At 40.9% G+C, this 27,250-nt stretch overlaps 1 protein-coding gene across 2 annotated transcripts in view; it reads left to right on the top strand.

The window, feature by feature from the left end:
* COG5 (component of oligomeric golgi complex 5) overlaps positions 1-27,250 on the top strand; it is a 393,705-nt gene that overhangs the window by 363,827 nt on the left and 2,628 nt on the right. The window contains exons 18-22 of one of the 2 annotated variants that reach the window (XM_090287341.1): positions 1,538-1,775; positions 9,465-9,541; positions 20,601-20,727; positions 21,187-21,266; positions 22,397-23,614. In XM_090287341.1, coding sequence (XP_090143467.1) covers positions 1,538-1,775; positions 9,465-9,541; positions 20,601-20,727; positions 21,187-21,266; positions 22,397-22,496 — 622 coding nt within the window. In that variant the 3' untranslated portion in view covers positions 22,497-23,614. Of the gene's footprint in view, positions 1-1,537; positions 1,776-9,464; positions 9,542-20,600; positions 20,728-21,186; positions 21,267-22,396; positions 23,615-27,250 lie in introns of those variants that run through there. The other variant, XM_090287339.1, reaches the window with a different exon arrangement.

The following is a 27,250-nucleotide window of genomic DNA, read 5'->3' as shown; positions in this document are numbered from 1 at the left end:
ACCTGAGGTAATACATTAGTTGTATGTGATAGGTTTTCGGGAGGCACCAGGTAAGGGCTAGTGGTATTCAACAGGTTAATAAAGATTGAAACTAGGCGCCAGTGTTGGATCTGAGGTCACCTAGCAAAAGTCTCAGGGTACACTGAGGCCAGCCACGATCTTTCTGGGCCTGAGGATTGTTGTAGTGGCACGGGGTCTCAGGAGTCATCTAGTTAATAAGGCTAAAGCAGATTAAGATTGGGCCTTTTGGAGGGAGGGATCAACAAGGAAAAGATGGCACAATTCGGGCATGCGGGAAGAATGCTCTCACCCTAAAGTCACACAACTTAGCTTCTCCCAGGGTGGCCTGTGCCACAGTCATGTGCCAACTGGGCAGGGCAGGGCCTCAGAGAGTTGACAGGGTGGAACTAGTGCAGTGCTCCAGTCTAATGCCGAGTGGGGAGTAGGGCCTAACACAGGAATGGTGGTGTAAGTTGGGTGCAGGAGGAAAATAGCCCTCCCTCTAAATCCACACAACTCACTCTTTCCCTGTGTGTCTTGGGCACTCCCTGAGCTTGCCTGCAATTTCTAGCTACTTTCTCTATTTCTCTCTGCTTCTGGGAGTGGAAGACCTTAGCATCCCACTTATACGTAATAGTCATTGCTGTATTTGAAAACAAGTTTACTTCATTCTTTTTACTCGAGGCATTTGAGTCCGTTCTTTTGAGACCACTGCCAGTTTCTCTATGTCATTCTCAGAATATGGAAATACTTAATTTATTTTTTAAAAAATGATTCAGTATTATGTAGCCAATGACCTCACTGGCTAGCTAATTTATATTAGATGATTTCTAATTTTGGTATAACTCTTCTTTCCTATAACCACTTCACATTTTCTTAATATATTCTTTAAAAAGTAATTATAAGCACTTATAAATTATAAATAGTATTTTGTGGATCATCAGCTGGCATCATCTGTTGCTCCAAATTGAAGCCTTTCCAAACCTCATCAACTGGGAGGAAAAATTGCATGTGATGTGTATTGTTACATAACCAATTCCACAGTCAGAATTCTAATTGAACTGATCAGATTAAATAGTACAAGAACAGAAATATCTTTGCCAAGAATCTGTTTGGGAAAGGCAGCATTTATTGCCATTACAAAGTGTAAAATGCTATTTCAGTCTCCATTATTCATTGATTCACTAATCAGGGAAAACTTAGGAGTGGGTGCAGAGCTGTAAAGCTGGGAAAGGCCTTAGAGGTCAGAGAGTGCACAGGAATTGCGTGAATTATTCAAGACAGATGGTTGTCTATTTTATTTTTAATCTTTAGCTAAATGTATTATATGATTCCTTCAGTAATCTTCTTAGCATCTTAAAACAGCCTTTGGAATATAATTTAAACATTGTTTTATGTCCTTTAACTCTTAACAAAAATAAACAATGCCTTTTCTGTACCATAAGGGAAAAAAAGTGCTTAGGCTTGAAATAGACAGAAGGGGGAACAAAAAGGCAAATAGTTCTTTTTAGTGCATTGGCTATTTTTTCTTTTGCAGGTCATTACCAAGCTCAGGAAAGCCTGATGTTCCTTGTTCTCTGTATATGAAGGAACTTCAAGGTTTCATTGCTAGAGTTATGAGTGACTATTTTAAACACTTTGAATGCTCGGACTTTGTCTTTGACAACACTGAAGCTATTGCCCAAAGAGCAATTGAACTTTTTATCCGCAATGCCAGTCTCATAAGACCTCTTGGTGAAGGTGGAAAAATGCGACTTGCTGCTGATTTTGCACAGGTAAGTTGATGCATAGCTACAAAGTGGAAAATGTTTCTGCCTCAATGTTATCTATTAACTAAGAGACTAAATATGGCCCTGGCTGGGTGGCTTTGTTGGTTGGAGCATTGTCTCATACACCAAAACATCATGGATTCAGTTCCTGGTCAGGGTACGTACCTAGGTTGCAGGCCAGATGGGGCATATATAGGAGGCTACCAACTGCTGTTCCCCTACCCCCTCTCTCTCCCCTTCCTCTCTCCCTAAAAATCAGTGAAAGCATGTCCTCGTGTGAGGAGACATACATACATACATACATACATACACACATAAATATTTCTCAGTGTTTTAAAGTGTTGAAGTATGAAGAAAAATAAATTTATTTAAACCTAATTGGTAAAAAACAAAACAGTTTAAAGGTATTTTCATAGAAGATAATTCATAGCAGATACTTATTTTCTTTGTATTTAATAAAAGAATCATCACTCATCTTTGACACGTAACATTGTAGGTGAAGTCGCTCATTCCATAGTAAAGCAACATCTCTCATTTCTATCTAACATGGGGCTTTCTCACTGCTTTACTGTCCCACCAGGTCAGGGCAGTATGGATAAAAGTAATTGCTAGAAAATAATGTGTTCAGTGAAATTTATTCTTCAAACAGTATAAAGGGGCTGTCTCTTGTCATGTAAAAAGAAAGAACTCCAACACATTTGTAATCCTCTGGTGGCCAGCTCAACATTCCAAGACAGTGTTCCAATTCCTTTAGATGCACAGTGGGCCGGGTAGATAAAGAGTCTGAGAATTTGGTCTCCTCTATTAAATAGAGAACCTTTCTCGTATGTGAACTAGCTTAAAATCATTTCAAGTTCTGTGATATGGATGGGGTAAAATGATATTTAAATAACAGAACCCAAATCAGCATTTATAGAAAGGTTTTTTTCTTTGTCCTGTAAGATGTATTTTTAAAGCCTTTTAATAGTATCAGAAGCAAAGAAGAAACATCTCAAACATCCGCTTTAATTAAAAGATTCAGAAATACATAATTCCATTTACATAGCATGTCAAAGGTGAAGCACTGTTAGTTTTAGTAGTCTAAATAGTTTTCAAATGGATTATTCATAGTGATTTCCCAGATCACCCCTGCTTATACAGATAAATAAATTTTAATGTCCTTATTTATATCTGTGTGTATCTGTGAGCAAGTCTTGGTTTATTCTTTTTGCTTGTACCAGTGTGTGGTGATTGCCCAACACTCCCTCATACCTGACAGAGTCACAAAAATGAATCATGCACATAACCTGAGGTTTTGAGAGCTAGGCTCTTCGCATATCAGTTGGTCTAGAAAAAAGCCATTTTTATCCCCAAATGATATACCTGAGACCACTAGACAATTGTAAAGAGCTTTCCTTTGGGAAATATGCCTTTGATAGCCTTATCAAGAAAACAGAAATAAATTGTTGCCATTAATGTGGCTCCTTTTACCTTTCCCATTCTCATCAGCTTCATTCTCAGGCACCTGTATATGTTGCTTTATTATCACAGGTAAACTTAAGTGTAAAGAGAATTATATATAAACAGTGTCTTATTTGTCCCTTGCTGGTCCTACATACTGTTATTAAAATAAAGACGCAGTGACTACCAGCCCTGGCCAGGTAGCTCAGTTGGTTAGAGCGTTGTCCCAACACGTCAAGGTGTGAGTTCAATCCCCAGACAGGGCACATACAAGAATCAGCCAATAAATTCATAGATGAGTGTAACAAAACCTCTCTCTCTCTCTCTCTCTCTCTCTCTCTCTCTCTCTCTCTCTCTCTTTCTCTCTCTTTCTTTCTGTCTCTCCCCCCTTCCATCTCTTCCTCTCTCAAACCACTAAATAAAAGAAAAAATAAAACTTTATGATCTATACTCAAATGAATGACTGTTCTTATTTTCCCTTTCCTTCTTAATTTTGTTTTTTCTTTTTCTATCCTCTCCCTTGGGCTGCCTCCCCCACGGGTTTATTTGCATTCTGCTCCAGCTGGTTCTTGAGTCACTTTCCTAGAGGCAGCACTTCAAGTCCAATTATTGTAGCAGGGGAACAGGAGACAAGCAGGATGGCCAGAGCAAGAGTGCTGTAGGAAGAAGGCTTTTGGTTTTTGCTTTTCATTTTAATATGTTCCCTTTGAGTCTTGAAAAGTAGAAAGCATTGTCCTTTAACCCTTCCTTCAGCAGCAAGCACCTGCTCAAAATGCATAGCATCCAATGGCAGGGCTGAACTCTCACCTTCCTAAACCTGCATTATGCAAAATCTTGTTTGGCATTCCTTCTTTTTTTTTTTTTTCCTTTGAAGTATATTTCTTTTTTTTTTTTTTTTTCAGATTTAATGTGTTTTATTGATTAAAATATTACATTTGTGCCAATTTCCCTTCCCTCTGCTCCCCTCCACCCGGTGGCCCCCCTCCCTCCAGTTGTCCCCCCCTTTTAGATTATGTCCATTGGTTGTGCATACAGTTCCTCCCAACCTCTCTCCGTCTATTCCATTCCCTCCTACCATGATCCCCAATTCCTATATCGTCTCCCTCCCTCTCCCCACTCCCCCTCCCTGTTGACCTCCCCCCACTACGCTTCCCTTACCCACAGTTCCTTTTCCACTCTCGTTGCCTGTTTCGTTTGCCTTTGTTTCATCTCCCTAGCTTCTGTTTTTTAAACCAGTCCCTTTAACATCTCATATAACAGTGGTTTGGATCTAATGAACTCTTTCAGTTTTATTTTGTCCTGGAAACACTTTCTCTGTCCTTCTATTCTGAATGACAATTTCGCTGGATAGAGTATTCGTGGTTGTAGGTTTTGGATTTTCATTACTTTGAATATTTCTTGCCAGTCCCTTCTTGCCTGTAGTGTTTCCCTTGAGAAGTCAGCTGATAGTCTAATTGGGACCCCTTTGTACATAATTCTTTTCTTCTCTCTTGCTGCTTTTAAGATTCTCTCTTTATCCTTAATTTTTGACATTTTGATTATAATGTGTCTTGGAGTGGTTCTCCCTGGGTCCAGTCTCTTGGGAACTCTCCTTGCTTCCTGGACCTGCATGTCTATTCCCTTCCCCAAGTCTGGGAAGTTCTCCTTTATTATATTTTCACTCAATTTTTCAAGTTCTAGTTCATCTTCCTCATTCTCTGGCAAACCAATGATTCTTATGTTGGGCCTTTTATAGCTGTCCCAGAGGTTTCTGATCCTCTCATTGTTGCTTGCCATTTCCTCTCGCTGCATTGGTTGACTGCTTGTTCCTTCTCCATATTCCAGTTTGTTGAAATGAACTCTGGATTCCTCACCATCTGTCTCGTATGTGGTTTTGTTCCTTTCGTTATGAAAGTTTTTCGCTTCTTTCATATCTTTTTCCTGCTCTTTTGTGAATTCTGTAAGCCACCTGATAACAATGGCCCAGAACTGAGCCTCTGACAGGTTTCTTATCTGTTCATCTGTCAGGTTCTCTATCTGCTGTCTGGTGAGTTGTGCCACCGGGATCTCTATATTTGTCTGCCACATTTTGACAGATGCGTTTTGTTTTCCTGGGCTGGCTGTTGGGGGCAGTGCCTGTGTACGCGTCACAAATCAGCGACCAGCCTGTCCGCGACCTATTTCGCAGCCCTGTGGTGCTTTCTGTGGGGGCGGGGGTCCAAGATGGATTCACACAGTTATTCAGCTAGGAGACCGGGATCCGTCCTCCCGCCCCCCTGGGCCTCAAGGCGATGCTGCGGCTGCTCCCCAGCGCCCGGAGTCGCGCAAGCCAGGGGCTTGATTGGAGTCGAGCACGCCAGGGGCTTGATTTCCTCCCGGATTTTTCGCCGCCCCGCCCGCCGCTCCGCAAACAGCTTTGCCTTCTTTAACTCTTACCTGCCCAAATGGCACCGCTGGTTTATAACTTCATATGTTGGGCTTCCGTGTAGTTTTATTTTCTGGAATTTCTAGTTATCCTTTGTTTTGAAGTAGTTGTATTCCTCTATAGTTGTAGAGGAAGACCTAGCGTGTCCATCTAAGCCTCCATCTTGGCCAGAAGTCGCATTCCTTCTTTTTTAAGACATGTTGCCCAATAAACTAGACCTTTTTCCAGGTCCCTTCCCTTAAGTTAAGTGAAACTCTTAAGCTCCAGAGCGTCCTTAAAAATACAGAGAAAAGGCATTTACAACACAGCATTTCCTCTGTGTTAATAGTATATTTTCCAGTCCTGCAATTACATTCGTTGCTAAAGTCTGTGTGGTGCTGATTTCTTTGTTTGCTCCTGTGCTATGTGCCCCAGTTTTAGAACATCCCTCCATTTACCTTGGGAATGGCTTCTTCTTCCTGTGGGTAGTAGGCACAGGAAAGACAGGTGGACTATCATAATCATATTTGTGACCAGTAATTTTGGCAAATATTATGCAGCTTTTATATTATCCCTCTGCCCATATTTTTAAAAAATTAAAGTGAATTTGTGGTTTTGGTTTGATCTGATTTGATTTGGTGTCTTGCCACATCTGCAAATATGTATTGTTGTACCTTAGCTTTCAGAATCGTACTTGGTTGGAAGTATTTTTGGGGGGTCAGTCAAAACACTTAAATAGCATCACCCTTGCATTTATATTCATGACAGGCGTTAACTGGGGACTAGAAAGCCTTAGACTGCCTCATTATTGAAAGTTCTAGCAATTTGCATTCAGAATTAATCAAAGCCATAGAGGCCATTGGAATCAGGAATACACAAATCCTCTGTGGGTTTGAAAAGAGTTCTTGTGAGAAAAGTGCTTGTTATTCAGGCATAAATAACAGAAAAAGAAATTGCTCAAGAGAGACCACTGGAGTATATTTCAGAATACTGATTATTTGGCATAAAGTCCAGTTGCAAAGACAGATGATGTATTTTAAGGATTTCTTTAGGATCCTAACTTCTCCCTGCTGGCACAATTGCACAGGTGAAAGAGAAAGTGGGTGCAGGGTGCCATCTGGAGGGTACATGGGGAGGAAGTACCCAACATAGCCCTTGAGGAATCAGGTCACAGCACAAGGTGGTTTCCTGCAGGTAATTAATTCCTTACTGTGACCACATGGTCTCTGTGTCTACACTAATCACATACTGGTTCTAAAGCACTAAGCTGTCCAAGGCCATGAGGTTCTGCGGATTCAGAGTCTCTTTAGGGACTTGTCCACAATGTCCTCTGAAGCACATACTCCCCTCTGCTTCTTAGTTGTGTCTTCCTTGAGGCAATGGATGACTGTTGATGTTAGCATTCAATTATTTGCTCAGTGGTACTTTTAAGCAGTTTCTATTTATAGGTCTCCTGCCTGGAAATACAAACTTAAAAAGAAAACAAAATAATCAAAATTCTATTTTCTGTTCTAATCCCGTTGCCTTTTCTCCTGAACAGTGCCAGGGTAGGAGTGTCCTAGGAGCATCCAGAGATGCCCTGGGGTTAACCAAATGTCTGTGATGGGTAAGGAGTAGCTGTGTAATTAGTTCGCTGGGCCTGCAGCTGACCCCCTCCTTCCATCCAAATGGGAGAGCTGAAAAGAGGCAGTTGCATGTGCCATTTTTGTATCCAAAGCTGTAATTGCAGGGTCGCCTCCTCTAAAAGTAATACTCCTGCCCCTTAGAAACATGATCTTTATTATTTAATGGAATTCTAGCAGAAGAAAATGGTTGTCAGTATCTTAGAGGTTCTTTATGGATGAGAAATGAATATTAAGCCCTTAACATTTTGAAATTGTCCTATGGCATAGAAATATCCTGCATTATCTTAGATTACACAGCCATTAAAGGTCATATGCATATTCTCTCATATAGTAATTTTTTCCCCAACCACTTATTTGTTTTAACATTCAATCCTGCTCAAGTACTAAAGCAAAGGTTGCTTGGCTTAATCTTTGAGGATTATGAAACCCATTAGGGTAACTGGAAAAAAAAATGACAAAACTTTTGATGAAAAATACTTCACATAATTTCAGTGTGTAAAAAACCATATATATTATGTATACACATATATACAATACAAACATACATAGAGTTAGGTATATAATTGGAATTACCAGCTCAAATACATGATAATCACACTTTTAGTTTGTGCTCAGTGTAAATATGACATTCTGAAGAAAACCAGAAGCTCTCACAGTGTGAATAAACTAAACAGGCCCCACGGAACAGCCCATCACCCACTGCCTTTTGAGTTGAGCACTGGCTTGAAGCTCAGTTGGCATTGTTGGCAAGAATCCTGACTTTTATTTCGTACATTTTTCTTTTATTTATTTATTTTTCTCTATTTTAGCAAGTGTTTCAAACCTGTGAGTTTTCCTCTAGGACATATAGTGTATACTCTGTGTCTCTATAAAGAGAGAAATTCACCTGGCCTTAAGTTACCCTCAAGACTATCTCAAGGACCCTGCCCCCAGTTCTCCCCGGACACTCAGTTTATACATTTGATACCACATGGTTTTTTTGCTGAATACTCATCATTGAGTATCTATATGTGTATGTGTACATATATGTATACACACACCTTTCTTATTATTTTTTTAGTAATATATCATTTAGATAAGCATATATCACTTTCTGCACTGAATTTGAGAGAGCTCCTTGAAGACAAGACAGTCTGATTCATCTTCTCTTCCCCATGTCTAGCTTGGTACCTGCAATATATAGGGAGTAAAATATCTTTCTCAAAAGAGTGATTGTGTAGGTCTCCGTGGTGTTCCAATGACAAGGAGATTTGAACCGTTTTTTAGAAGAATGGCCAACAGGATGGAAGCTCCCACTTTCCTTTTGTATATTTTACTTAAAGAAAGATGCTGCATTACCAGGGAGCAGCTTTTTGTTCAGCTATTTTCCAAACTATTCTTTACTAGGGTCCTCTTTATAGTAAGAGTACAGAGACAGTATCATCTGAAAGCCACATGTGCAAAAACTTTGCATATGCAATTGGTAGGTAAAGAACAGATAGCCTAAAACTCCAATTAATGACAAGTAAAATTTCCAATCAAAGAAGGAAAATAAAGAGATGTGAAACCAATAGTTGCTAAATTATTGAGTCAGGATGCAAATTAATTTACTAATAATTTAAATGAAAAGTTTTTAAAATACTGATACTAATTGCCAGCATTTAAAGAGTACTTATTATATATGCCATGCACACAGAGCTTTGTGGAATTATCTGTTTATTTGGATAATTCTATGAAGTAACTATATCTTCATTTGACAGATAAGAAACCTAGGATTTAAAGAGGTTAAGTAGAAGGCCTACAACTAGTTCAGTCATTGTAGATCGGAATACTTATACAGATGAGCTATCTCCAGAATCAGTGCTTTCAATCATTTGTACCAGCCTGTTAAAAAATTTTGTTGTTTATATTTAATATAAAAGGTCTTGTTATGCCTACTTAAAGTATAGGCATACAATCAGTCTGGAAACCTTCCTTTTTCTGAGTTTTTAATGGAGAAATGGTCTAAACTTTCTCCTATTATGTAACAAAAAATGTTTTCCTATTTTCTTGAAGGAATTGTCTTATTTTATGCCCTTTTACTAAGTAAATGCCAAAGTTATCTAATTAATAAATCTTTTAATAAATTTGATTGACTTAAAACTTGCCTCAGAGTCCAGATAAAATTAAGTTTATTGCAAGCTACAACTTTCTACGATCCAGGTGTGTCCCCAGTTCATGTTAGGGTTCTAACATTAAAGCTATGGGTATTATCTCTTAATATTTCAGATGGAGTTGGCTGTGGGTCCATTCTGCAGAAGAGTATCTGATTTAGGAAAGTCTTATCGAATGCTGCGGTCATTCAGGTGAGACATAATCCTATTATTGTTGCTAATATATCCATGTCCTATTAGCAGATAAATCTTTTTTTCTCCTATTCATGTTGAACTACAATAGTCCCTCACTATATCGTGGTTCACTTATCGTGGCCTCACTGTATCGAGGATTTTTAAAAATATTATATTTAATGATTTATCGCGGATTATTCGCTACATCATGGAATTTTGCGGTACTGTATATGTATGAAGTTAAAGTTATGTAGGTTTAAGAGTGTAGAATAAATGTAAGGTTCCTACTTCACTGGGGGGTCTGGAACATAATACCCGTGATAAGTGAGGGAATACTGTATATGAAATTGCCAATATTTAACCCTTTTGTGATTTACAATGACAGTTTCATATAGTTTATCTCAAAAGTTATTATGCAAACCAGAAACTTGTTTAGAATTATATGCAATGACCAATGAGTCTGTGTGTGTTGTTTTTGAGTTACAGTTCACAAGCTGAGCTGGTAAATTTTATTATGCTTTTTCTAGGGGAATTATTTTTCCCTTTTTACAGACATATATTGAATAGTAATACCAGACTATTTATAATTACAGACATTTTTTCTGAATTTTTATTCATTTATCATTTTTAATCCAGTCTACTTCTAAATAGGTCATAGGTTACATTCCATAGCAAAACTATTGAATAGAGTATTTAAACAACTGTTTAGTAATGAAATGTAGTGAGTAGCTGTAAGTATAGTAGGTAATTTAGACTAAAGATGACTAGTATAGTTGAGCACAAAATTTAGAATTGTGCTTCCTAAAAACCAGTTCAAAAAGAAAATAAGTTAATTCATACTCATGATGTAAGAATATACCAGTTTAAAGAGAAAATCCTTGTCAGTGCTGAATGCTTAGATAGGTCTTTTACCAATTCTAGATTTAAGGAACATTGAGTAACTTAATGACTAGCGACTTCAGTAGCAGATTACAGAAGATAAGATGTTCATGTGACGATTTATTCAATAAACCAGAAATTCCCAAACTTTTTCACATCATGGCACACATAGAAAATGTATACATTCAGCAAATGACCATCCTGAGGGTTGAGGGGATCCATATAATACTTATCACCATTAAGTGACCACAACATACCGGATGGAAAAGCTTCATGTAAACTATCCATAATGTCCAAGAGCATACAGGGTGGGGCAAAAGTGGGTTTACAGTTGTGATACACAAAACACAGTTGATTCTTGAATTATTTAATATTATATTATCCATATGAACAATTGTGAACCTACTTTCACTCCACTTTGTATAATGGTCTTTGAATGTATTTCTATGAAGATAAGGAAAGTCCAGTTGTGTGACTTTCTAAAAATGAACTTAGTACTGGAAACTAGAGTAATTAACAAGCAGTGTGTCCTTTAAATCATGACTTTTCTCTCATTTCATCCAAGTTTTTGGTAGTAGAAAATTCAGGTGAAATGTCACTTAAATTTAAGAATCCAAAGTTGTTGATTGGGAAGGGAGTCCTATGCTTTGTAACTGGCAAAAATTTTTTTCAATGCCAACACAAGAGCCTAAGTTATTTTTCTCAAATGCCCTTCTGTGCAGAGGTGGGTTTCAGAAAAATTTAAAGTGGGATGCTACCAAGCATGGTGATCTTGAAAGATTAAGAGCCTCTGAGGTTACTGATCCACAAGTCACCTGTCTGTACCATAGAACTAACCTTAATAAAATTCTTATAAAGTCACTTACTTTGAATAAGGTGATAACACAGCAGTCCCAGCTGGGTAACAAAATGCTGCCCTCAGTATTAGAATCCGCATACTAGAGGATATTAACCAACCAGTTAGTGAAAAGGTATGGGAAAAGCTCTAATTTTGGATTTGCTATATTAAAATTAGGCTATTAATTCTGATAGTCCCAGCTACTATATTTGGTTGTTTATTGCATGTGTATGCATTAAACTAGTGCTTACCTTCTTGTTTGTTGAGGCAAGATGGCCTTTATTAAAGTTGTGTCACAGTATGGCAGTACAAGTTCTGAGACTTTCACATAAAAACAAACATTTAAGATGGGAATATTATGTTCTTACACAAGAATAGGACTCTAAAGGAGCATTTAAAGTTTGAATAGTGATACCTTCTAGTACCGTTTATAGAAAAAATTAGCGATTGATCAATGTATAATAAAAGAAAATCTGGACTTCCGGCTAAGATGCAGGCATAGGTAGACACACTGCATCTCCCTCCACAACTAAGAAGGAATACAGCTACTTCAAAATTGGAGACAACTAGAAGTTCCAGAAAATCGAGCTGCCTGGAAGTCCAACAAACAAAGATATAAAGAAATACTAATCCAGATAGGTAGGAGGGGCGGAGCCGGGTGGAGAGGATATGGTGTGGGGGTGACAGTGACATGGCTGTGGCCAGTGGAAAGCGAGCCACACATTTAAAAAAGTAGGGAGGTACACCTGGGGAGCGCTCCTAGCACCAGACCAGACCACACAGCTCACAGTTCCAGCATAGGGAAAAATAAAGCCTCATTGCTTCTGACTGTGAAAACCAGTGGGGGTTGGGGAAGAGGAAGAAACTACTGGTCTCTCAGCAGAGTCTGCTTATTTATAGGTCCTAGGATGTCCCCAGGCCCACCCACTCTGGGAACGACAGCCAGGGCAAGAGCTAGAGAGGCGCCAGTCCCATACAGAAGTGGGAGAAGTGCCTGGAAAAGGGGCGAGTACTGAACAAGAGGCATTGTTCCCTCTCAGACCCCTTCCCCACATACAGTACCATAACATGGTGAAAAAGGTCACTCGGTACTGACGAATACCTAGGGCTCCGCCCCTTAAAACATTACAGGTACAACAGCTCTACCTAAGACAGAGGCAAGCACAGGAGGCTGTCAAGTTAAGGAGACAGAGAAGTATGGCCTAACAGAGGGAGCATATCAAAGTTCCTGTGCGAGAACTAAGCTACAAGGAGATAGCCAACCTAACAGATGTAGAGTTCAAAACACTGGTGATAACGATACAGACTTGACAAATATGCCTAAGTACAGCAAATGCATAAGGGAAGAAGTGAAGTCTAGGCTAAGTGAAACAAAGGAAAATCCACCAAAAACCGATGGTGAAGGGAAGGAAACTGGGGCTCAAATCAATGATTTGGAACATAGGAAGAAATAAACAGTCAATCAGTGCAGAATGAAGAAACAAGAATTGAAAAAAATGAGGACAGGCTTAGGAACCTCTGGGACAACTTTAAATGTGCGAACATTGAATCACAGGGGTGCCAGAAGAAGGGAAAGAGCAAGGCATTTAAAACTTTCATGAAAAAATAATGAAAGAAAACTGCCCAAATTTGGAAAAGGAAATAGACATAGAAGTCCAGGAGCACAGAGAGTTTCCCAAACAAGTTAGACCCAAAGAGGACCACACCAAGACACCTCATAATTAAAATGCCAAATGTTCAAGATAGAGAATCTTAAAAGCAGCAAGAGTAAAGAAGAGAGTTACCTACAAAGGAGTTCCTATGAGACACTGTCAGCTGATTCAAAAGAAACTGCAGATAAGGGACTGGCAAGAGGTATTCAAAGTAATGAAAAGCAGAGACGTACAACCAAGAGTACTCTCTCCAGCAAAGCTATCATTTAGAATGGAAGGGCAGATAAAGTGCTTTTCAGACAAGGTAAAGCTAAAGGAGTTTATCATCACCAAGCTCTTATTGCATGAAACGTTAAAGAGACTTATTTAAGAAAAAGAGGATCAAATCTATGAACATTAAAATGACAACAAATTCACAACTATCAACAACAGAACCTAAAAAAAAATAAAAAACAAAAACAAATAAGCAAGCAACTAGAATAGTAACAGAATCATAAGTATAAGAATAATTTGGAGGGTTACCAGCTGGGAGGCGAAAGGGGGAGAAATGGGGAAATGGTGCCAGGATTAAGAAGCATAACTGGAAGGTACAAAATAGGGGGAAGTTAAGAAGAATATAGGAAAGGGTGAAGCCAAAGAACTTATATGCATAAACCATGGACATGAACTAAGGGGGATGGGATTGCTGGAGGAAAGGGGCGTCCTGAGTGAAGGAGTAAAGGGAAAAGAAATTGGGACAAGTGTAACAGCATAATCAATAAAATATACTTTGTAAAAATCCTACATTTTTTAATATATATCTAGCTTCTTTCATGGAACAATAGTCAATCTAGATCAGTTTCATACTTTTGAGTATGACTCACAGGAACAGTTACTCTTTATTATAATCTGGTGTAGATTTGCAGGCAAACACGCTCCAACATATATACATGGCACACATGCATACTCGTGTGTCATGAAACAGAGCTACTCTTACATCTGATAAGCTCTCATATTTCTTTTTTGTTTGATTATTTTAACCCACTAAATTGGTTTCATGGCTCACTAATGGTTTGTATCCAGCAGTTTCTCACCTTTCTCACAGGGCCCTTAACACTTGCACTTTAGCTGCTTTGTAATAGTGGCAGAGCTTATTCGTTTATACAATTATGAAGATTTATGCCCTCTTCTCCTGGGATTCTGGTACACCTGAGCTTCCTCCCGCAGGTAACTCCTTAGCTTCTAAGGCCTCAGCGTTTATTTCATAATTGTATCTCACCTACAGAGCATTCTTTATAACTTGAATTCAGTGAAAAATTCTAACAGAGATTTATGTCTGCCAATATATTCCTATAGTCATGTAGATCAACAAAAATCTATTAACTCGATCCTAGCACTTTCTCAGTTTGTTTGATAGGACTTGGACTATCATTTGATAAAGATTTTAGGGTTAACCACTTCAGGAAATAAAATGAAAGTGTAGTATATTCTGAGGTCAAATCTAGCCCTAGTCAACAAAGAATGTTTTATTGCCCATCTTTTAAAAAGAGTGATGTCAGTGTGCACCACTGCCCCTGCCTATAAATGTTGGAAAAGCCCTTGGCTCTGATGCAGGCTTCTCCACACTTGTCGCATGAAGAGACTTTACTTAGGGAAGCTTATCTAGTTGGAGAGGCCTACAGAATCCCTTCGTAGAGAGGGGTAAATCAGTACAGAATAATCTTTATTCCAGTAACCCAGTTCTAGACCCTCTATTTGCCTATCTGCAAAAATTTGTTAGAGATTTATATCTAATTCAAAATTAGTTCTGAGCAGTTGCATTGGAAGAGCCCACTCTTGTTAATCTTCCCATCTGTGCTGTGGGTTGTGACAAGGAGCAGGCATCATCCAGTGGCCTTGTATAGAATTGACTTGGCTTTTGTCCACGGTCTCCTCCCCAAACCTTCTGAATCACACCAGAGCTAGCTGAACGACAGTCAGCAGGAGATTGGCCAGATAATATATGCCGCATCCCTAGGATCAAATACATTAATCAATAAGGAATTTGTATTGTTAGTTAATAACCAACAATTTGAAAAATGTTTTCTAATACATCATGAAGTGAAAGAACAGGCTACTAAACAGTATATATGACATGACCTCTACTATTTTTAAAACAATAATGTATGTGTAATGGAGAGGAAAAACTAGGAATGATAAACATCAAAATGTTACCTTCAGGTAGTGGGATTGTCACTAGTGATTTTTCCTTTAGAGGTTTTCTGTATTTTTATAGTTACAGTTAGAAAAGTCAATAAACATTTAAAAATCCCTCTTGCAGTGTTTTTCCCAATAACAAGGGAGCTAAAAGATATATAAAATATACTAAAACATTATACAGTAGGGGGGTGGCAAGAAAAATGGGCATTCATGTAATCCACCCTCAGCCAGTCGGCCGTGGTCTGAATTAGCAGCAGTGGCTGCAGGAGAGGGCAGTGGGCCGTTTGCAAGGGAGTGTGACAGTGCCAGCCAGAGATCCTCCAGTGCAGACACATGGGCTCAGCGGGGGCCCCTTCCCCCACCACGCAGCCATCTGCTGCGGGGTACTTTATTCTTAACAGTAATATTAGTGGACTATCTAATTAAGCCAGCAAGCTTCTTGCATATATTTACATTTTCCTGTCTACATTAGTGTCTCAGGCAGCAGCAGTCATTCCTTACCCTGTACAGGAAACTGCCAACATTAGGGATTTGTTCCTAGATTTCTGTTTCTACCCAAGACAGTCAGAGCTCCACCTGGCCAGGGATCAGAAAGCTCTGAGCCTTGGCATTCTCAGTGCAGATCTTTGTGAGGCAAAGGACGGGAAAGGGACTGCACCCCTTTCACCATCTTCAGGAACACAGACCCTGCCTTCAGGCAGGCACCACCACCTTTGCTCTGGAGGGAACAGTTTTGTCCACAGCCTGCTCTGCTGGAAGCTTTTTTAAGTGTAATGAAGGAGCAGTGAAAGCTGTCAGGAGATATGGGCTGTTCTGATGGGTCTGTTAGCATGAAGGGCCTTGGAAGAAAAAATCATCAGTGTAGTGTTCATGTCAGCTGTTTTTAGTTGTGAGGGTTTTTCGTGTCTACAGCCCTCCATGCCTGTGTGTTTGTAGAGCTGGAGGCAGCCATCTCGGCAGCTGCCATTTTTAGCACTTGAAGCAGTAGGACCCCCAAATGTGTTCTGTCCTTTCTTTCCACTTGAGAATCTGGAGCTCATCAGCCCCATCCCCTGTAATAACTATTTCCCAAGCTTTCTAGATTCTTAATTCCAAGTCTGAGATTTCGGCACTGTAGCCAGAAGGCAGCCACATCTTGGGCGTGGAAAGGTTTGTTGTTTGCCAGAGCACCCAGTAAACACAGAGGGATGGATATGTAGTTTATTTTCATTTTAATTCTAGCAATCATTATTTAATCATTTATGCCAAGCCTGTGCTACATGTTTTACTGATATTTTCTCATTTCGTCACCACAACATTTGTGAGTCAGGTATGACCCCCTCGAGGCAGCTGACGCTGAGAGCAGGCACGTGGCAAGGGTGGCACATCTGAAATCTTGTGAGAATTGCAGAGCTGAGTTTCAGGTGCAGGGCTGCCTGATCCCAGAGCCTGTGTGTGTTGCCACACACCCCGCTTCTTATTCCTGAAGTTACCATGTGTTTTTACTCTGGTCTTAAAACCACATTTGAATGCTTCTGTGAATCATCCAGGAAAATGTGAGAAAATTTAGGAGAACCTAAACTCCTCCCCTTTGGTGCGGACCTTCTGCAGTGAAGTGCCGCATCTCACTGTCTTCCGCCAAGAACAGGCTTCCAGGAGGTGCATCAGGAAACTTGAGCCCAGTGTGCCCTTTTCTTCTGCGGAATGCCTGCCTGAAACCCTTGCCACCCTTTCAACCTGCTCTGCTGGGATTGACCATCTAGATCTAAGAAAGGAACCCGGAAGTCCCCTAACCTTTCTGCTTTGAGCCTTGGCTCACCCGCAGGCATCAGCTTCCTGCTTCACTCTCCTCTGGGATTCCCACCGCTTCTCTTGCTGCAGTATCTGGGCCTCCTAAAGGAACGCCTTCGAGACCTTCACGCTCTGTGGGCCTTCGACACTCATCTCTTCCCGTCCTTCCCTCAGAGGGCCCTCCGTGTGTCCTGGGCAGGGAGGAGTGGCGTTTCCTTCCTCCACCTCTCTTGTCTGTGCTGATTCCAGATCTCAGCGCACAGCCTCAGTGGTCCTGCAGCCTTCCCAGGCCCCTCACCAAAAGGAGGATTGGAATGGGGGTGGTGGCAGGTGGCATGGGCCACCACTGATGTTGAGTGTGCATGAACAGCAAGGCTTTTGTCTTTTTTCACTTTGTAATTGTCCTTAACAGAAGACTTACAGCTACACAGCTGTGGGTCACTTAACTGTGAAGGTCCTTTACTAGAAATATGAAGAAAGGTTAAAACAGGGAATCATTTGGGAGTTTGGAATGGTTAATTCAATTTACATTATTTCAAATGGGAAAAAAATGATTTGGTTTTTGAACAAATTGCTCCTTGAATAGCCTTCCAGAATGAATTATTGTGAGGGTCCATGGTACAGTTTTTTCTAATGGACCTAATACTTGATTAGTTAAGACTACCTGCTGGCTGTAAAGTTTAACCTTGAAAGTGCTGCTGTCTTTATTTTCTTCTAAGAATGATAGTGTAGTATTTGGGGTGCCTGAATTTTATAACACCTTAATTAATTTCCTTTTGTTCCTTTTATCATCTCAAATGGTGATTTATTTTTTTAACTGCTGGTATTTCATTTCCCACTTGGATTTGGGGAGAAGGGAGGTTCCAATGCTGTGCTCTGTCAGATTCTTGAAAAGCACCAGAAATAAAATGTCTGTACTTGATGTTTACAGTTAATTGTGTTGGTGTGCATAATGTGGAATCAAGTTTAGTTTGGCTTTCTGTGGCTGTTTAGGCAGTCCTGTTAGTTGGCTAGAGTAGAAGATTTGGTCTTGGCAAAAAGTAGCTCTGGTGACTCAGAGCTCCAAAGGGACAGGTGATTGATGAAAAGATCCCATTTTAAAATGAGCGGGGTTTCCCAGGCTGGGTTCACACAGGCATCCCAACCAGCAGCCTCAGTGGATGCTCGTTGGCCTGCTGGACATGGCACATTACAGATTGCTCCTCCCTCCCTGTCTCCCTCCCTCATTCCCTTCCTTCTTCCCTTTCTGTCTTTGGATCGTTTGTATCAAAGAATATACTGAAGGGAATCTGCCCTGGCCAATGCGGCTCACTTGGTTGCAGTGTCATCCCACAACCAAAAGGTCGCGGATTCGATTGCTGGTCAGGGCACGTGCCTAGGTTGCAGGTTCAGCCCTCAGTTGGGGTGCATACAAGAGAATAAACTCACAATTTTTAATAAATTCCATTTTTTGCCTCCATCATATATAACTTACAAAGTGATCACCCCAATTAATCTAGTACTCATCTAACACCATATATAGTTATTACAATATTATTGACTTTATTTCCTGTGCTGTACTTTGTATCCCTGTGACCATTCTGTAACTACCAATTTGTACTACTTTTTTTTTTTAGGTTTACCAGTTTATTAAGGGATTTGACAAAGGATAAAGATGAACAGCCAGATAAAGAGATACATAGGGCAAGGTCTGGGAGGGTCCTGAGTGCAGGAGCTCTGTCTCTGTGGAGTTTGGTGTATCATCCAGTGCAGATATGTTTGTCAGCTTGGATGCTCTCTAGACCCCTACCATTGGCATTTTATATGGAGGCTTCCTCACATTGGCACGATCAATTATTAACTCCACTTCCAGCTCCTTTCCCGTCTATGGAGGATAAAGAATGAGGCTGAAAATTCCCAGTTTCTTTCTTTTTTTTCAGTAATTAAATTTCTCTTTACTTTACATAGAACAAATATTCAAGTCTCAGTAAATTTGGATTTTATAAAACCAGACCTTTCCTAATGTAATCCACATTCTCTTTCTCTTTACTGCCTTCTAGAATATATACTTTATGGAAAATTTTGCACTTCTCTGAGAAAGTGAAATCTTATTACTTAGTCTTTCATTTTCTTAAGTACTCTACATGAGCCATAAGCCACTGATGGACAAGGATTATAATAATCATAGCTGGCAATAATTTGAGAGGTTACTGTGTACCAGTTATATTAGGATGGACTAGGTTATGCTATAATATCAAGTGACCCTCCCCATTGGGCTTTTAGAGGAATAAATGAGTTTGCATATATTCATATAAAACTTCTAACGTAGTGCCTGACACCTTGTAAGTGCTGTTTGTGCTAGCTATTGCTCTTATTGCTGCTGCCGTTGTTAAAACTAGGTGCTTTCACCTGGGCAGAAACAGTGCAGGACTTGCAGGGATGCCTACAGAAAAACTGGAGTTCCCTCAGCACATTTTCATACCCAGTTAGGTGCTTGACTCATTGCCTGAAGCTCTGCAGCATAGAACACTGAGAGGTGATTTGGACCTTGAAAACTTTCAAGGCTCATGTACTACACTGTCAGCGCTGCTATGGGAGACCTTAGCCATAATCCCAGGTGGTGTCTGGTTTGGAGTTTTGTGGGTTTCTGGTGATGGCCAACACAAATGAACTGAAATGTATTTATGATAACTAAATAAACTACTGATAAATGTGATTTGATAAAACAGTTGACATTAGAAAAATCTTCTCAGAGATAGATTTTACTTATAGAATAGTTAATATAAAGACATTCTTTCCAATAATATTGTGGATGCCACAAGAATCACCTCTCTATTGAGAGCACTCCTGACTTAACATCAAACTTGTCCATCAGTGTGAGCGAGAAGCTGGTCTGTGGTTTGTGCCAGCCTCAGCCATAGACACAGGTGGTCACAATGGGGTGAGGAAGGGGCTCAGGACACAGAGCTGTTTTCATGGGTGAGCGTCGCTGCTGCTCTGTTAGATGTTGCTGCCATGTTACCTCTTGAGATTCAGCCTCTCCAGCTGGGCTTCTCATGCCCTCTGGCCCAACAGAGCCCAGAGCCGAGGAGAAGTCAGTAAGGGTTGCTAATTATTCCTGTCAGCCTTCTGACAAGAGAGTAGGTGATGACAGCAGGGAGGTTTGCCTGCATGCTTCTGCGTGGTGGGTGGCGGCCCCAGGCAGGTAGTGCATTAGAAGGGAACGGGCATAAATCTTTGAAGGAATGTTCAGCAAAGAAATAATTTTTTGTACACAAAGACGTAACTGCCCTTTGAAAAGTTGTGTAGGAAATGTTTGAATTTACCCACCTTAGATTATAGCCCAAAGAAGGATTTTATTTAAAACGAATGCTGAAAGCTTTGACGAAGATAAGAATTGATTAGTTATAACTGCTTGAAGGCTTACAGTGTGATTTGATTTTAGCCTATTAATTAGATGAGCTCTAAGAGGATTTTTTGCGGACACACTTGGAAGCAGGTGGGACTCCTAGGCCAGTGAGCTGGGGGTCAAGGAAAGAGGTGATGGCTGGTCAGCCTGCCATAGTATATAGATGTGCATGCATATGTGTCCAGGCTGAATGCAGAGTTAAGAAATGATTAAGAATTGGCCAGTTTAGGAAGAATGCTATTACTCATTCTTCTATTAAGCTGTTCTACGCCTATGCCGTTCTATTCTACTAATATGCTATTTTGATTTTTCCACCAAATTACCTTTTAGTATTGAACAGCATGAAGTAACTTCTGCTTTTTCCTCTTCTAGACCACTGCTCTTCCAGACGAGTGAACATGTGGCCAGTAGTGCTGCACTGGGGGACATTATTCCATTCAGCATCATCATTCAGTTTTTGTTCACGAGAGCGCCTGCCGAGCTGAAATCCCCCTTCCAGGTAATAAAGTGAAGCCACAACCCATTCACTACAAATCTTCCCTCTATGAATACAGAGCCCCATTCATTGAATGCATCGCTGGCCTTCTCTTTGCCCCATTTAGTCATGGATTTCTTAGTAGATTCATTAAGGAGGGAAAATTCCCACTGCCCTGCAGTGTGAGAATTACCTAATGAATTCAGAATTAGCCCTTTAAATGATAATGACACAAGTAATTAATGTTAAGAAAGCTTCTTTGATAGAGACCTCATTTCCTCTGCTGACCCACCTTCAATTAGCAAATCCACAAGGCTCCTTGGGGGTTAGGAAGGTGCCCCAACAGCTGTGCTACCTTCCTACCAGCAGGTAATGGAGGTAGTTTTACCTCGGGAATCCTTAAGAGCACTTTTTGAACCAGTACTTGCCGCCATTCACTGAAGAATGTGTGGGCACTTCTCTAATTATGTTTCAATCCTTCAGAGGGCAGAGTGGTCCCATGCACGCTTCTCCCAGTGGCTGGACGACCATCCGTCTGAAAAGGACAGGCTCCTCCTCATCAGGTAAGGCCATGTGTTCCAGGGACACTTGTTTGTTCTAGAAGCCCATGGAGAGTAGGAGACATGGGGGCAGAGGAAGGAACCATGCCTGGGTGGGCTTGTACCTGTGATGGTGCCCCCTTGCTGCAGGCCACCTCGCTGCATGGCCATACACGTGCTGGAGCACCTGACAGAACCATTGGACACAACCATTTTCGCTTTCCATTTCCTTCACTTCCAAACCTTCCTGTCCCTTTTGTGCTAACCCATGCATGGTGCAACCCTAAGAACTATGCACTTCTGCTTTTGAAAACCAACTGCAGCTATGAAAAGATTCCTTGTCTTAGCTCCACATTTTCTGCTTCATTCTCATGTTGCAGTTATTGAATTGGTGGAACACAGATGTGAGTAAACTTTTAAAAATACTCAAATGTTTGATGGATGCAGTTATTAGTAGAAAACAAGGACAGGCCAGCAGCTATTTAGATACTGTGTGCCCTCCAGCAGCATCCCACTGACGCATTTATACATGTATGCATGTATGACAGACACAGACCACCACTCCCACCTCAGCCGTGCCTAGAGTGGGTACTTTAGCTGTCACATATGCTCTGTTAAGCATCTCTTCCACAAGCATTCCCCTCTTAGCCACCAAATCCAGGCATTTCTGTTCTTACACTCCTAGCTTTAGCTGGAGTTGACCACTATATCCTTCCTGAAATTCCTCATCCACTGACTGATTGAACACATTTTTATTGATGCTCATTATGCACTAAGCCTGAGGACACAAAGCAGAGCCTTCTTGGAGCTTCTAAGATACCAGAGTCATCTGTTTCTGTTCTAACCTTTCTGGCCATTCTTTTCCCTGTCTTCTTATGTACACTCCTTAAATGCCTCCATTTCCTACCTTTTGTTCCTGGTTCTTTTTCCTTCACATTCTATCTGAGTTTTGGTTCCCAGGTGAGCTCATCCAGACCCTTGACTCTTGTGGCTTTTGTGCCAGTGGCTCCCAGGTCTGGGTCTCATCTTGATCACCTAGAGCCTCTGGCCAGCACACTTGCTGCCATATGTTGCCACTCAAAGTTCCACAGAACCTCAACCCCAAAATGTTAAAAATAAATCATCTTTCCTCTCAAATCTGCTCATTCTTGTAGATGCCACGTCTTGCATAAGGTGTCAACATCACTTATCCAGCAAGCTGGATACCTTGAAGTCATCATTCAGCTCCTTGTCACCTTCATCCTCCAAATCTAGTCAGTTGTGCCTCTTCAATAGCTCTTGAAGCCATTCTCAGTTCTCCCAGAGGGTCCTCGTGATGCTGATCTGGGGACCCACAGCCCTGAACAAGGCTTTCTTGAGCCTATGTGCAGGTGACCAGTTGGACTCCCCAAGGCCAATGTGGTGATATGGTATCAACCCTGGGTGCACACAGGAATCACTTACAGAGCTTTGAACATCCTGGTGTTCAGGCCACACTCGTGACTACTACCTGAGAATCTGGGGAGCTGGGCCCTGGCCTCAGGATCTCTGATAGCTGTCCAGGCAGTTCCATGGCACAACTGTGGCTGATGCCCGCTGCTCTGGTGTTAGGTGCGGGACTCCACCAAGGAGGGTGCTCTGAGAGGTCGCTGAGGAGCAGCAGCCCAACTTCAGGGAGGAGTGCTGAGCTCTCGGGTTTGGTACCCAGAGCTGAGCCACTCACCCTCCGTGTTCTTCTGTTAATACAGAGTAGATTAGCTCAGCCCCTGCTCTTCATCCTGGTGTATCTGTTACTCTTCTCAGCTATGAGCCTCTGACCCAGAAATGGGAAATGACACCAACTATGAGCCTCCCAGCAACTCATGAGGCTGGTCAGAACCACCCTCAGAAAAGGCTTTGGGCCTTTTCAGTGTCTTTGTGATGTTTTTGTTCTGAGTCCCAAAGACTTGCTCAGCTGCAACCTGCTTCGTAATAGAAAAGTATTTAAAATTCAGTTCATTGAACAGGGTTCATTTTTGTCTTGTTAACAAGTTGGAGTTAATCCACAACAGTTGTCCTGCTGTGGGACACATCACAAATTTTTTTTCTTTTGCCGCTCTTTAGAAATGTCTCCTGGGTGATTTCATCAGCAGTACTATTGCTAAGCCTATATTTAGCAACTGAAAATCATGCTAAGAAATAAGGTCATGCCTTTTAAATAAAGTCTGTCCATCACTCCACATGTCTAATATCAGAATCTTCGTGCTCCGAGCAGCACATGGAGCCCTCCCTAGGGATTCCACACACCAGTCCCCACTGCAGCCCAGGCTGTTGGCAAGGCTTCATCCTGAGAATGTTCTCTCTTATCTGTTATTGCAAACTGATTTTTTCCCTGCATACTAAAGCACCACTGGATGAATTTCTTTCCCCTGCAGATAAACCCAGGGTGAGTATTGCTCTTTAAATGTCAATAAATTTGTTCTAGCTTCTGGGGCAAACCCTATTATATACTCATCTGTTCCTCCCAGCACAATATGTTAGGTTGTCATAAAGTAGGGCAAATTAAGGATAGTGTGACTGTTGCTGCTGAGTAAATGGGAAATAATGAACTCTCTTCTGACTTCCTTTCTGTTTCCTTTGGATACCAGATGTTTCTTTAGAACTTGAGTGGATATTTGTCAAGTTTATTTTAAAATGCGAATAACCACTGACTCATGGGGTCAAGTGGTATAAGTGGGGGAAAATTGTACCTACTCAGCTCCCACCAGTCAGGAGCTCCAGCCATGTGCGTACCCTCAGGTATGGAGAATGCACCCTGGAGGGAAGACCTGTGGGTCTGAAAAGGTTGAATGTATTTTCAGTAAACATGAAGACTGAGTTTTTGGGGTTTTTTTTTATGACCAGAGACATATTTATTAAGGTAACTTTGGTTAACAACATTATATAAATTTCAGTTGTACAACATTATAATATGTTTACTCTATTGCATGCTCACCACCAAAGTTCTAGTTTCCTTCCATTACCATATGTTTGACCCCTTTAACCCAATTAGACTTTCCCCCACCCCCTTTCCCTCCAGTAACCATCATTCTGTGGTCTATGAGTTTTTCTTTTTTTAATTGTTTATCAATTACAGTTGTCCCATTTTTTTCCCGAAGACTGAGTTTTTGATGAAAAGATTTCTCAGTCTCTGCAGAAGTGATAGGACTGGCCTCAAACCCATTTATTCTTGATGTTTGTAATGGAGCAGCAACTATTCTTATGTGACCATCTTCTCCTTTGCTTTTCTTTAATCTAAGTAGAACACCTTTATGATGTCAAAAATGTATGCAGACTTTATTTGCCTATTTGTAATTTTTATCTATATAATCACCATACAATTCTCGGTGCCACATGTACCCTTGGACTCCTTACCTTCCTGGCTGGTCCAGGGTCCACAAGCAAAGAACCATTCCTCAGCTCCTTTGGATCCCTGTGGATGGCGAGTAATATTTGGTCTCTCCTCCTGGTGTCCCTGTAGCACTAGATTCCTACCAGTCTGGAACCTGGTGCCTGAGATGAGTCCAAAAGGGAGGATGGAGCCAGTAGAAGCCAGGGGTTTACCTGCCTATGAAGCACATGGTAGATCTTGAAGTCATTTTTGTATTTTAGTACTATGCACACTGATATTTAATGCCTGACAAAATCAGTTTTATGTTTCATACAAGCCTCCATTTGGCTGGTTTACATTACATTGAGTAGTGCTGCCATGTTACAAGCAATTCCCTTGGTACCCTGTTTCCCCGAAAATAAGAGTGTCTTATATTAATTTTTGCTCCTAAAGATGCACTAGGTCTTCTTTTCAGGGGAGGCCTTATATTTCTAAGCACTAAGTCTTATTTTCGAGGGATGTCTTATTTTCAGGGAAACAACAGTAGTTGTTTGCACAATTCCTCTACTAATTTTTTTTTCAATAAGGATAGCTAGTAATCAGAGTCGGGACTGATTCTTACATAATGCTTAGCCCGACTTTCAGGAAAGTTTATGTTTTGCTCAAGCAAATGAAGTAATTTAATAATTGCTTGAAAATCTTGCTCTGGTTTTATGTGGGAGGGTAGCTTTAGTCTGTTTTTCTTCCCACAGTTCTGATATTTTTGATGAATACCAAAAAAACTATCCAAACTCATTTCTGAACTTTCTTCTACATATTTTATAGTTCATATGTCTTATCCTTTTGAATTCAAAGGGAACTGCAAAGTTGATTTTCATATTGCATTAGATAAAAGGGATCTAATCCATTCACTATGGAATGATTGCAGTTTCTAGAATTTCAGTGCTCTGACTTCTTAGACTGATATATACATATATCATCTCAAGGATAGTAAGGGCCCTTGGGGATTTTTCTACTGTGTATAAACCTCCAGGGACTATATTTTGGGAGTGGGGCGACTGCCAGGATGCCATAGCAACTTGAAAAGTTGCTAAAAGAACCAAGTTTTTTTTCATAAAGATAGCCTCACTAAGGCTCAGCTCTGACATGAACTAAGCATCTCCCAAGATGTTATCTCTAAGAGCATTGAATTCCATTTTGCATGCCTTTGCTGTTTTTGAGGACCCCAACAATCATGTTTCTCCTTTACTTTCTTCTGCACTTTTGTTTTACTTTTTATTGTAATCCTGTCTTCCTGCATTTCTAATTCATTCTTATATTCATTCATCATGCATTTGTCAAGCACTAGGTCCTAGGGTTGTGTAAATGAACAAAACAGCTGCAATCCTCAAAGTTAAGTTACAGCTTAAGAGGGAAAATAACCAGTGAACAGATACACTCTGGTAGAAGTGTACACTTCTTGCTCAGTGACATGGAGAATCTGAGGCCTGCTGCAAGTGTGGTGGGAGAACAGTATTTAAATGCTTTAGGTAGGTATATATATATACTTAAATTACCTGGAAGAGAGCTAAGTGATTCAGAGTGAATCTTTTCTCATAACTGTCATGTAGGTATTCTTCCCATTTTGCAACTGAGCAAATCTGCTCAAATGTAGCCCACATCATACAGTGGGTGGCGAGGCAGAGTGTGGTAATACCAGCACGGCTGCTTAAGTAAAGGCGGCCAGTCCTCTGCATCATGTAATCATACCCTGAACAGAGCATGGGGCCAGCCTTCAGGGATCCCCGAATGCTGGGATCCTGCTAAGCCAGGGTTGTTGATGCACAAGGTACATCAACAGTGTGGTGTCAATTCTTTTGTGTTGCCCAGAGGGCCTTTGAGCTAGATCCTAAGTATATAGCTCAACAAGGAAGAAAGCAAGAAAGGCAAGACATTCCAAAGATAAAGAAGAGAATGAGAAAGCCTAAGAGAATATCTTAACGATGAAAGAGAAACAGCCCTTTTGTAGCACAGACATCTCTATGCAGTCATATTTGCACACACACACACCCCCCCCCCCCCCGATCTCTCTCTGGGTGGGCATTGGGGTTGAACTTGGGAGTCACAAACGGGGTGAAGGTGTTCTGAACATATGTTGGTAACACAATGGAAACTGATTTGAGGGTCCTTTTAGGTCACAGTAAACTGTCTAGAACCCAGCAATAGCTCAGGGTTGAGGTGGGGAGGGGAAGGGAAGGGAGTTTACATTGTTCTAATGGGAACAGGGATGGCCAGTGATGGACTGCAGGCAGATGGCGCTTCCTATATTATGTCAGATCCCCTAGCACAGGGCTGAGCTGGCACTGGAATGAGCATCTACAACGCTAGAGCAGTAATTAGGGCACACATGGTAGGATACAAACTGAAGCAGAGGAGAGAGGCGGGACTGGATGTGGAAATACATAAGACAAATTAATAAGACTTGATAACTGAGTGTAGCTTTGATAACTGAGTGAAGAGCTTTGGGGGGCTGATGTGCCTTTTGTTGAAATACGGAATGGTGGGCAGAGCACTACCCTAGGAGTGGTTTTTACTCCCTAGGTTTCTTGCCCTTTTTTGATAAGACTTCATTTTTTAGAGCAAATTAGGTTCACAGCAAATTTGAGAAGGTAGATTTCCCATACACCCCTCCCTGCCCCCA

Source organism: Furipterus horrens, unplaced genomic scaffold (genome assembly GCF_987537825.1).
Source record: "Furipterus horrens unplaced genomic scaffold, mFurHor1.1.pri manual_scaffold_9, whole genome shotgun sequence".
In the NCBI taxonomy this organism is placed as follows: Eukaryota; Metazoa; Chordata; class Mammalia; order Chiroptera; family Furipteridae; genus Furipterus; species Furipterus horrens.
This window is presented reverse-complemented; position numbering and strand designations above follow the sequence as displayed.